At 45.6% G+C, this 11,922-nt stretch overlaps 1 protein-coding gene across 1 annotated transcript; it reads right to left on the bottom strand.

Annotated features, from left to right (window-relative positions):
• Window positions 1-313: 313 nt before the first annotated feature.
• Window positions 314-10,906, bottom strand: bri3 (brain protein I3). Its single transcript, XM_078240621.1, has 3 exons — window positions 10,479-10,906; window positions 9,842-9,974; window positions 314-768 (listed from the first exon to the last, which is right to left on the bottom strand). Exons 1-3 carry the CDS (start codon window positions 10,615-10,617, stop codon window positions 636-638), a joined length of 405 nt encoding a protein of 134 aa, XP_078096747.1. The 5' UTR covers window positions 10,618-10,906; the 3' UTR covers window positions 314-635.
• Between the last annotated feature and the right edge of the window lie 1,016 nt (window positions 10,907-11,922).

Here is an 11,922-nt window from a genome sequence, read left to right as displayed (position 1 = left end):
TACAGATGTTAGGCTCACCAGCCTGTAGTTCCCAGGCATTTTCCTGCAGCCCTTCTTATACAAAGGCACATTTGCCACCCTCCAATCTTCAGTCACCTCACCTGCGGCTGTTGAAGGGTACAGGGGCTAATTGGATAGCTAGTCTACAATGGGGGCGATAGGCCTCCATCTGCACTGCTCAATTCAGTACCGGCCAGTAGAGATATAGAAGGTGGTGAGAACATTTCAACAATTCATGTGGGCAAAGGCTTTCCCGATGCGTTAATGATACTTCTGCTCAGCAACCAGGCACTAGTTAAAAAAACACAAGTAATATGGGGATGCAAGTTTAATTGTCGCATTTTCAGTTGCAATTCAAGGAATCAGTAAAGGGAAGAATCTGTTTGTTTTGCCTGTACATTTCAACTATAACGTGGGGGTTGGGGGGGCGGGGGGGGTGAGGTTCAGTATTATCGTCACTTGCAAGTATTCAATTGTCATGCTCGTCTTCTTAAAGATCACATTTCAAATCGCTAGCAAACTAAATCACAGAATGGAGGCAAGTCATCTGTCGTTTATACACAATGGTGGAGAATTTACAGTAAAAAAAATTATTTAAATTTTGGCCACAGGTAGGCTGGTCACTTTGATCCACTTTAGCCAAAGCTGGCTCCACAGTTTGGGCATCTCCGCTGTCGCAGTGCCAAGCAAAATAGGATCCCAATCGGAAAGAATAATATTGCACACAGCACTCCCAGGCAAGTGAAGTCATCTTCCAGAACGCCAACCCTGTTTGATTAAACAAACACATTCAGTTAAAAAGGCAATACTCCCTCCTCCCCACCTCCCATATCAATCAATTCATGCCAAGTGATACAGATGCAGTTTCAGTGATACTCCATGTAATCCTATTATCTGCAGTATCGGCTGCGGAGATTAGCGTGTGGTCTCTTGAATGTAGAAGATTAATCAGTAATCTAAATGAGGTGTTTCAATACTTAAAATGATTTGAGAGAGTAAAGGAAGAGAAATTATCTACCCTGATGCAGGCAGTCCAGAACAAAGGGGGAAAAACATTTTTAAAAACTGATCTGGGCTGTTTGGGAGGATGGTAGGAAGTACTCCTTCACATAAAAGATAGAGGAGCATCTCCCCACAAAAACTGTTGAGGCTGGAGGCTCAGCTGACAATTTCTAACAGATTTTTAATGCAGGGTGGCACAGTGGTTAGCGCTGCTGCCTCACAGCGGCAGGGACCCGGGCTCGATTCCCGGCTTGGGTCACTGTCTGTGCGGAGTCTGCACGTTCTCCCCGTCTCTGTGCAGGTTTCCTCCAGGTGCTCCGGTTTCCCCTCAGTCCGAAAGACGTGGTTAGGTGCATTGGCTGTGCTAAATTCTCCCTCAGTGTACCTGAACAGGTGCCGGAGTGTGGCAACCAAGGGATTTTCACAGTAACTTCATTGCAGTGTTAATGTAAGCCTACTTGTGACAAATAAATAAACTCAGCAACTTATTGGGCAAGGATGTTGAGGTATAAGAAATCAAGACAGCTAAATGGAGACAGATCAGCCGCAGTCCATTTGAATAGTGGGACAGGCGCAGAGGCTGTTCCTAGGAATAGTTTCTCATCACTAACCCAACATCCTTGGGCACCTCACCCAAGTTGCTAATCATCTGTCCTCCTGCTGAGGGTTGGCTGGCTGCACTCTGAACAATATTTCTCCATTGATTTGAATTCTCTCCTGCCCTCCACTGCCTGTCCCGTAGAGCAGTGGTTCCCAGCCTTTTGTGACACAGCACACCTCTACACTATAAGAAACTTCTGAGGCATGTCTATTTTCTCCCAACTGCCATCTAGCAAAATACCTTGAGGCAATTTCCAGCCTGTGTTTACCGTCATGGAGAATGGCGACGCGGATGGAAAATCCAGAGAGAATCTGGAAACGTGGGTTTTCATGCTTTGCTCTGCATGTGTGAATGCCAAAAACCTAATCTCCACCACAACAACGCTGGGCACTGCTATAGCTTCTGTCCCGGCCATCACAAAACCTGGGCCGTTGATTTGGAAAAATGTAAACACAATATAAATGTAAACTGTATAAAAGGGAACCTTGATTTCATTAAAAACACACTGCACAAATGGTTTATCCAATTCGTACAAGATTTAATATCTTGAACCGGTCGGTCATCAACATGAACGTGACTGCTTCTCTCCACAGATGCTGCCTGATTATCAGAGTTTTTCCAGCTTTTCTTGTGTCAGATTTCCAGCGTCTGCAGTATTTTGTTTTTGTATTTAATATTTTGAGTGCTAACCCAGGTAGAAAAATGAGAAAAAAAGCAGCAACAATTATAAAAGAAAGGGGAGAAAGCTGAAGTGTGGCACAGACGTCTCTGCATAATATTAGTCTCATATCTAAACATTACTAGAAACAAGTTATTGACATAGTTTCAATATTGTGATTTACAGAACAGCATTTGCCATTTTCTAACCTCAGTCTCTCCCGCTTCTTCCAGGGTTTTTGCACCCTTGAGCGGGCACATAGTGCCTTTGTCGTCAGCTCCAAGTCCCACTGGTCAGGCGCGACCAACATTTTTTTAAAAATCAATACAGCACACGTGCTGCGCTTTCCTGGCCAGCGCACACACGGGAGGCTAGAGGTTAATCGGGTCACGGAGACACCAACCAGAGTTGAAGCCAATGGTTAGGTTTAATTTAATTAATTTTGAATAGTTTTCACGCCACTGTGCTGCGGCACATTGTTTGGGAGCTACTGCATATCCATGTTCTGGTATTACCCATCCCTGCCAACCTTGGATCTTCCTAATGCACATTTCCCAGGTGTTCTGCTTTGCATTACCTCTTTTTCCAAACACTGATCATGTGCCAATGTAAATGTGTTATTTGACTGCAGAAGGAATCATAGCCAAACCCAATTCTGTTCTCTCTCTATCCACAAACCATAATGTGCCCAAGTCCTGGGATTGGACATAAGATGACAACCTTCCTCCCCGGAAAAATGTGCTCCCCAACTGGGCCAAAATACCACCACAGGATTGGACCTGGCACGCAGCCAGACCCCGCACCTCACATGCACCGACAGGGATAGGGAGGGGGAAGCGGGCTTAGGTAGAGTGCTCTCTCTCATAGGGTTGGTGTGCACACGATGGGCCAAATGGCCTCCTTCTGCACTAAGGATTAAAGAAATCACTGTTGCTGGACACCTGGCGATCCCCGAGATTTGGGCCAGACTGAAGGCTCTGGCTACACACTGATCCCTCGATCTTCATGGTCAGCACCCATCACTTCACAGACCACAAAGTTTGAGGAAACGCACAACTGAACCACACGCAAACGCTGTCGCATTCATGCAAACACAGGAAACATGCTTTATTAGAATGCTGAGCTGCAGGAGGAATTTAAGCGACAGCTTTCTCAACACGTTAGAAATAAAATAGGAATCAGAAAACGATGAAGCTACAGCAAAGGGCTGAATACTTCAGCACGGGGATTGAACACACTTTAAAGTCAAAGCAGTGCGTTATCCTGGGTGGTTTTATCCTCTTATTCATCCACAAAACGCACAAGACAAAGCTAGACCAATCCTGTGGGGAATACTACGGTGGACAACACGGGGAAAGCAAAGCGATACACACCCAGCAATAAACAAGCTCAGTTCTAGAATAGAGGGCCAAGTGTTGGACAATGGGATTAGAATAGATTAGGCGTTTGATGGCCAGCAGACATGGGCCAAAGGGCCTCATTTGATGCTGTAAAACTGACTCTACAGCAAACAACTTCCATCTTTTCCTGGTCAAGAAGCTAAAATTAAACATTTTAACACAGCTATTTATGAAGCAGGTTGTGTGCTGATTGAGTTTAGTTAAGTTTGGATTTTAAAAAGTTCCAATAATAGCACTCAAACATTATTCACAGCTTGGGGAGTGAATCGCAGGAAAACACCACAGCCAGTGAACTCACTGCCCATGTGACTTTAGGTTTCAGTTTTAAATTCTCCAATTTCCAAGAAGTCAGATGATCAACAAGGAAGTTCCTTCTGGCACAACCTTTATTGGAGGCCACAAAATTAAGAGTGAAAGCGAGCGAGCAAATCAGGTAGGGAGGGGGATGAGGGGGGGTGGATGCATAGTGATGCGAGGGAGAAGGGAGCAAGACCACGTTGTGGTGGGGGCAGTGCAGAGGGGGAGAAATAGAGGGAGGGAGTGCAAGGAAAACAAGAGACAGACAGAAAAGGGGACAAAGCACAGGAGAGAGAGAGAAAAAGCATGCCAGAGGCATAGATGGGAGTGTATGTGAAAGGGAAAGGGGTACTGGAGGGGAAGGGGGAGAGAGATAGAAGAGAGGGGATGGCAGCATGGGGATGAGTTGGAGGCTGCAGACAAGGGAGCAATAAAGCAAAGAAGAGAATCCAGGACAACAACAGTCAAGGATGAGAATGTGGACAGGGAGGGAGAGAAAAAAAAGCAGGGGCAGAAGTGGTAGAGACCAAGAAAGGGACAGGAGAGAGGAACGAGAGAGCATGAGTGCAATGGGGTGTTGGCATAGGGAAGCGAAAGGCAGCAAGAAACGAGGAGGAGGAGAGAGAAGGGCGACGGAAGAGAAAAATGGTGCTTTGTTGGATGGGAGAGGGTGAGAGAACAGGGACAGGAGAATGAAAGGCACGAGAGCATAACAGATGGGGGTGGAGAGGCAGAAGGTGACACCAAAAGGGAAAAAGGGGCAGGGGCACAAGAGAGAGAGATAGAGATAGAAAGAAAGAAGAGGTGCAGGATGATGGGAGAAAAAGCAAAAGGGGAGGTGGGGGGCACAGGAACAAAGCAGAGAGAAACAGAGTGGGGGTCAGGTGAGAAAGTAGAAGAGGCGGGGCAAGGAAGGGAGAGAGATCAGGGAATAAAAAAACAGGAGTGGCGAGTCGTGCTGGGAGGGGCAAGACAGAAAAATGGATAGAGGAGGGGGGGCAGAGCTGAGGAGAAAATGGGGAGACAATGAAGGAGAGCAAAAAAAGGAGAAAAACAAATGGATGGAGGAAGGAATAAAGGGAAGAGGAAGGTGAGGAGAATGATGTTTTTGTACAAAACCTCATCATAGGCCCTGGGGAAAAGCAATCTCTAAAATGGCATCTAGAACACATGACAGTGAGTCAGTCCATGCGAAAGTCAAAAATAGCTCTGAATCGGCATTGTGTAAAGCTCATGAGAACAATCAATGATTACAGGAGGTCAGAGGCCACTGCAGGACAGAGAATTAAACAGGATGTCTGAAGCAGAGAAAGCTGGAAAATAACTTCTCTCGACGCTGCTCAGGTTCAGAAACAGGGCCTTGGATTCTGCAGGGTGGACAGTCAAAATCTCAACCAGACTCCTCACTTTACAGATGTCAGCTTCAACATGTTCAAATATCAACTTTCACATATACAATCCAAAAGGAAGTCACTCATTAGGGAACAACTAGCTTCCTTAAATCTGTCTCCATTACAATGTCCCACATGCCAAGTTTCACTAGATTTGATCCCAGCAGCAAAAACAAATTGCAATTGCCAAAATTTATTGTCTTTCTTATAGCACAGGTGGCAGCAGCCAGAGGATAATGTACACCTCAGAGGTTTGCAGGTTCAAGACCCACTCTGCGAGACCTGGGTTTAAAATCCAGTTTGACACTTCAGTGCAGTACTGAGAGAGTGCTATACTGTCAGAGCTGCAGGTGAAATGTTAAATAAAAGGTCCTGTCAGCTGGATTTAAAAACTCAGGAAGTACCCAGGAGCAGGGGCTTACTCCCATTTTCACATTCAAATATTTAACCCCTCAGGCAATACCACAAAGACAGATTACCTGGTCATGATCACATTGCTGTGTGGGAGCTTGCTGTGTACTGATCGTTGTAATGCAGGAAAAATGGCAGTCAACAACTGCTTGAAAAGTACTTCACTAGCTGGAAAAGCGTTTCAGCATGTCCAAAGGCGGTGAAAGATGCGGTCTAAATACAAGTGTCCCTTGTCTGCAGCCTCCATCTCATCCCCATGCTGCCATCCCCTCTTCTGTCTCTCTCTCCTCTCCCCCCCCCCCCCCACCCCCTTCCCCTCCAGTACCCCTTTCCCTTTCACATACACTCCCTCCTGTGGTGTTCTATGGCACGGCAATAGACACACTTGGGACTGTAGAACGTTACTAGACTTTGTTAATTTAGGATATTTAATAAACTGGAGTTATTTTCTCTGGAAAAAGAGGAAATTAAATTCAGCTGTATAACATTGACAGGCCTGGACAGAGTGGATAGGAAGGACCCATTTCCCTTAGCAGAAAGGTAAATAACTAGGGGGCAGCGATTTAATGTTCACTGCTAGGATTAGAGGGGAGTGGAAGAGAACTGTTTTTCACCCAGGTCTAGTTGCACTAAAGGGGTGGTAGAGGAAGAAACCCTCATTTAAAAATAATACGTATGCGTGCGTGCATGTATGTATCACACACCTAAGGTGATGCTCTGTGCTGGTGCCTAATGATATCACAACCAAGTCCAATCCTAATCATCCTGCACCCATGCATCATGAGTTACTGATCATGAACAGAAACCTAACTTGGTTAGCAACTGAGACCAGGAGTCAACCCTGGTCCCTGGCATACACGGCCGATGAGTATTACCGAACTCATAGAATTTAATTTACTACTTTTCACAGACTCTGGAATAGTCTCACTCCCAATACCAGCGCACTCGCCTTGAGTCCCGATGTTCAAGTTTGGGGCTAAAGGAATTATGGAGGGATTGGGGGGTGGTGGAGAAAAATCACAATATTGAATATGATCAGCCATGATCAAAATGAACAGAGCAGGCTCGAAGGGTCAAATGGCCTATTCCTGCTTCTATTTTCTACGTTTCTCACTTTGGGCTTGAGCAGAAGAATCCACACTCCAAAGTAGCACAGAGTGCTGCTCTGTCAAAGATGCTATCTTTCAGATGAGGCATTAAATCCTGACCGTCTGCCCACTTGGACATGTGCAAAAGATCCCACAATTTGGAAGAACTGAGGAGTTCTCCTGTGCCTTGGTTACTCCAGTGTCAATTAACATTACAAAAATATTCTGGTCATGATCACATTGCTGTTTGTGGGATCTGGCTGTGCAAGAATTGGCTGGTTGTGGAATCTTGCTGTGTGAATTTCCTGGCATTTTTCCCCTACACTATAAAAGTGACTGCACTTCAAAAAGAACTTCACTGGTTGCAAAGCACATTGAGATGTCCAGGGGGGCAAAGTGCTGTAGTTATATAACTCTAGTTTTAAAACAAAGACTTCATATAAAACAATGCATCTTCAAAACTTTTTTAAAATTCATTCATGGGACATTCGCATTGCTGGGGGCAGTTGAGTCAACCACGTTGCTGTGGCTCTGGAGTCATATGGAGGCCAGACTAGATAAGGTCAGCAGATTTCCTTCCCTAAAAGACATTAGTGAACGAGATGGGTTTTTCTGACTATCGACAATGGTTTCATGGCCATCAGTGGATTCTTAATTCCAGATATTTTTTTATTGAATTCGAATTCCACCATCTGCCATGGCGGGATTCGAACCCGGGTCAAAAATCTCTAACATTACTGAGCAAATTCCTCGAAATTAGAAATGGACAAGGTCGGCCCTGGAGAAATACCTGAACAACTACATCCAGGCAAATCCCTTGACACCTAAAAATCAGTCAATAAACATGTTCAAATATTTTCTTTAAGTTTACCTCAAAAAGAATTGCTTCCACTAATCTGACTTATTTGAAATGCAGAAGGATACAAGCATTAAAAGACTCACTTGCCCAAGACATCCCAATGATGAACCAAATGGCAGGGTAATTACTTCAGGTTATTGCCAACAAACTGAACAAAGCCCAAGGGCCTGATCTGGGGCCTTCCCCATCTGTACAAATCACTGGGTAAGTGTGCTGAGATACCAGGGGAATCTGGCCTATAACTGGCACCCAAACATTAGCAGTTGGAAGATTCCACCAAGCTGCATCATGGGCACTCGGGTAAAGCTCAATTTTACTGGATCAACATGTCTTGGCGAGGATTAATACACATGGACTCAGCGATTACATATTGGTACACTGGGAGTAGGCTATGCAAAAGATTAACACCAAGGGAATCAAATTAGTCCAAAACAACAGGAATTTTTTGACTTGTTAGCCTCAAGACTTCTTGAAAATAACTATTGTGATGCTAGCTCAGTGGTATAGGCACTTGCAATTGTAGTGAGACTGCTCCAGCCAACATAAATGATATTTGTAAATCCATCTAACATGATTTGACATTGAGGTTCTTTATTATAATGAAGCCACAGCTAGCAACCTCAAAAGTGTACTTAAATTAATAATCCCATGGGTTGCATACTGATGTATCATCAGGACAAATCTTCCAATTCCTGCAGGGGAAGGTTTAGTCAAACCCTGCTCTGCTGCAGAGGGGCTTTGCACTTCTGTATCTGTTTAATCTGTCTCTTGTGCTCTGGAGAAAAATTTCATTTAAGATTTCCCAGTGTTGTACCAGCCCAAAAGAAAAGCCAAGACTGCTACATCAAGCAGAGATGGGCTAAACTAAATTGAAAAGTCTCTATTTACATGGTGAGCACAGTCAAGTTTCCAGACTAGCCTGTTGTTGAATTTAAATCTGAAACCAGAATGGAAAGAGGGTGTGTCGTGGTTTCTCTGCCTAAGGGAGCAGAAAACAAAAAAAACAAAGCCCAGGTTCCTACATGAGTCTGGTAAATAGCAACCCAACTTTGCACCACGCAAGTAGAAACCTCAAATTCTAATTTGAGGTTAATTTTTTTTTTTTAAAAGATTAAACAACTGGGCTCATTCCATTCTCTAGCCACACTGGAGATTTGAGATACCAACCTCCAGACAATAAAACCACTTCAATTCCACTTTTAACAGAGTGCTGGCAATGGATTACAGCGTGGTCTGTATATTTGTACATCCACTATCACGGAGGGGGTAGCAAGGCAGTGGTACAATTCCGGGTAATGTTCCGGGGAATCCCACCACAGCAGATGGTGAAGTTTGAATTCAATACAAACCAGGAATTAAAAGTCCAAGGATGACCAGGAAAACATTGATGATTTGTCATAAAAACCTCACTTGGTTCAAAGTCCTTGCCCGGTCTGGCCTACGTGTTTATTCATTTAGTGTCATGAGTAGGCTTACGTTAACACTGCAATGAAATTAGTAAAAATTCCCTCGTCACCACACTGACACCTGTTCGGGTACACTGAAGGAGAATTTAGCATGGCCAATCCACCTCACCAGCAAATCTTTCAGACTGTGGAAGGAAACCAGAGCAAACCCACACAGACACAGGGAAAACGTGCAGACTCAGCACAGACAGCGACCCAAGCCAGGAATCGAAACCAGGTCCCTAGTGCCAAGAGGCAGCCGTGCTAACCACTGTGCCAAGTAGTCAGATGAAGCCACTCAGTTCAAGGGCATTTATGGATGGGCAATAAATGTTGGCCTAGCCAGTGATGCCCACATCCCATGAATGAATTAAAGGAATGTACCCCCAGAAAGATACAAATTTCAAAACTGGGCCTGAAGTAATACCATAGGCAAGGAACTTTCAGAGACAGTAAATATTGTATCACTCATAGCAAATTGGCTGCTGGGTTTCCCGCTTTACAAGAGCAACACTCATTTTAAGAAAAATGTACTACACTGGTCATAAGTTGGGAAGTTGTTCAAAAACACCATAACTTTTTAAGACATGACAACACCACAAAATTGACAACTTTTAGCAGGTCAAAGTTGAACTCATTCAGCACTTTTTTGTTGTTGACAAGTACAGCTTTGATTTTAAGTTTGTTACCTGCAAGCAGGGCAGCCACCCACCACTACAACAGAAGCTGCTGCTGGTTGCTGGATAATGGTGTAAGTGCTCGAGTAGTTTGACCCTGGGCAGACAGGGGGCTGGATACCTGCAGGGGCAGCAGATACATACCCTACAAAACACAAAAGGAACATTAGTTTGTCAGATTGTTGGGTGAAATATTGCCAATGCCTTACAGCCCTTCACCCCCCCCCCCCCCCCAAAAAACACTTTGCCTTGCAAATACTTTAAAATAATTACCATGAGATTGAAGCAACATTTCAGTGTTAACCACTGGAACACTTAAATTACAAAACTACATAGTACGATTAAGGAATATCCAGTTTCATTATTAACTACCAGCCCCAGTTAATCTTGTGAAACCTTCATGATCTTAAATGCTTTAAAGATTACATTTTCCTTCCGTTTCTGGACACAACATTAACCGTCTTTCCTGCCCCTTGTTAAATGCAACTACCAACACTAAACCCTCAGCACAGATGCTATAAGAATATTTCGGTGGGGTGAATTGAGAATTCATATCCACCCTGCAGTCTCCCCTCACTAGTCTGCTGGGGCTCCTATCCAGTATTAGGGTGAATGTGCCCACGATATGAGAGAGAGAGAGAGGCCGCACCTGAAGCTGGGTAAGAGTATGGGGGTGGCTGGTATCCCGGCGGCGGGATGCTCCCGTAGGTCTGGCCGTAGTCGTAGCCCCCTTCTGGCACTGCAGCGTACGCGGGCGGCCTCTCCTGTAAGAGGGGCTTGTTATCCATGGGTGGAGAGAGGGAGCAGCAACAAGCGGAGCCTCCAGCGGGCAGCAAGCGCTGCTCTCAGCCCCGGAGCGAGGGATGGGAGCTTCTGGGTGGGGGAGAGGTTCCCGGCGGCAGGGAGTTTGGGCTGGGGGAGGAGGGTGGACACACTGAGCCTCTGCTGCCGCTCCCTGGAGGGGAATCACCGCCCCGTCTCCCGGGTTTGTTACACTGGCCTCAGCGCGCGCACTCCGGGGAAATCCCCCCTCCCCAAATCGATACAAAGTCACAAGACGCGTGTCATGTGATGACCGAACAGCGCGACTTCCGCAACTCCCTTTAAAGGGGCCGCCTCCCTTGTCGCTTTAAATAAACATCTGCGTTAACTCCACCTCCTTTCTTAAAGGGGACCTTTCTCCCAGCATTCAGTGGGAGGAGTTGGGTAGTGTTATTGTCACTGGACTAGTAATGATGTGGAGATGCCGGCGTTAGATTGGGGTAAGCACTCTCCAGAGACCACTCCATCTGACGAAGGAGCAGCAAGCTCCGAAAGCTTATGGTATTTGCTACCAAATAAACCTGTTGGACTTTAACCTGGTGTTGTGAGACTTCTTACTGGACTAGTAACCCAGAGAACTACTCTGGGGACCCAGGATCCAATCCCGCCATGGCAAATAGAAATCATAGAAACCCTACAATGCAGAAAGAGGCCATTTGGCCCATCGGGTCTGCACCGACCACAATCCCACCCAGGCCCTACCCCCATATTCATCCACTAATCCCTCTAACCTGCGCATCTCAGGACACTAAAGGGCAATTTTAGCACGGCCAATCAACCTAACCCCGCACATCTTTGGACTGTGGGAGGAAACCGGAGCACCCGGAAGAAACCCACGCAGACACAAGGAGAATGTGCAAACTCCACACAGACAGTGACCCAAGCCGGGAATCGAACCCAGGTCCCTGGAGCTGTGAAGCAGCAGTGCTAAACTCTGTGCTACCGTGCCGCCCATGATGGTGAATCATAGAATCCTTACAGTGCAGGAGGAGGCCATTTGAATCTGCATCGACAACAATCTCATCCAGGCCCTATTCCCGTAACCCCATGTATTTACCCTGCAAATCCTGCTGACACTAAGGGGCAATTTAGCACGGCCAATCAACCTAACCTGCACATCTTTGGACTTCAATTTGAGTCCAATAGAAATCTGGAATTAAAAGTCTAAAGATGACCATGAAACCATGACCATAAAAACCCATCTGGTTCATTAATGTCCTTTAGGGAAGGAAATTTGTCGTCCTTACCTGGTCTGGCCTACACTTGACTCC

This window comes from Mustelus asterias, chromosome 23 (assembly GCF_964213995.1).
Source record: "Mustelus asterias chromosome 23, sMusAst1.hap1.1, whole genome shotgun sequence".
Classification (NCBI taxonomy): Eukaryota; Metazoa; Chordata; class Chondrichthyes; order Carcharhiniformes; family Triakidae; genus Mustelus; species Mustelus asterias.
This window is presented reverse-complemented; position numbering and strand designations above follow the sequence as displayed.

What these genes read in the sequence shown, in the direction of transcription:
- bri3 (XM_078240621.1), bottom strand. Translation starts at nt 10,617, where the DNA reads ATGGATAACAAGCCCCTCTTACAGGAGAGGCCGCCCGCGTACGCTGCA. An exon ending in ATACTCTTACCCAGCTTCAG is followed by an intron (nt 9,975 to 10,478) that starts GTGCGGCCTCTC and finishes TGTGTTTTGTAG; the next exon opens with GGTATGTATCTGCTGCCCCT. An exon ending in GGTGGCTGCCCTGCTTGCAG is followed by an intron (nt 769 to 9,841) that starts GTAACAAACTTA and finishes TTAATCAAACAG; the next exon opens with GGTTGGCGTTCTGGAAGATG.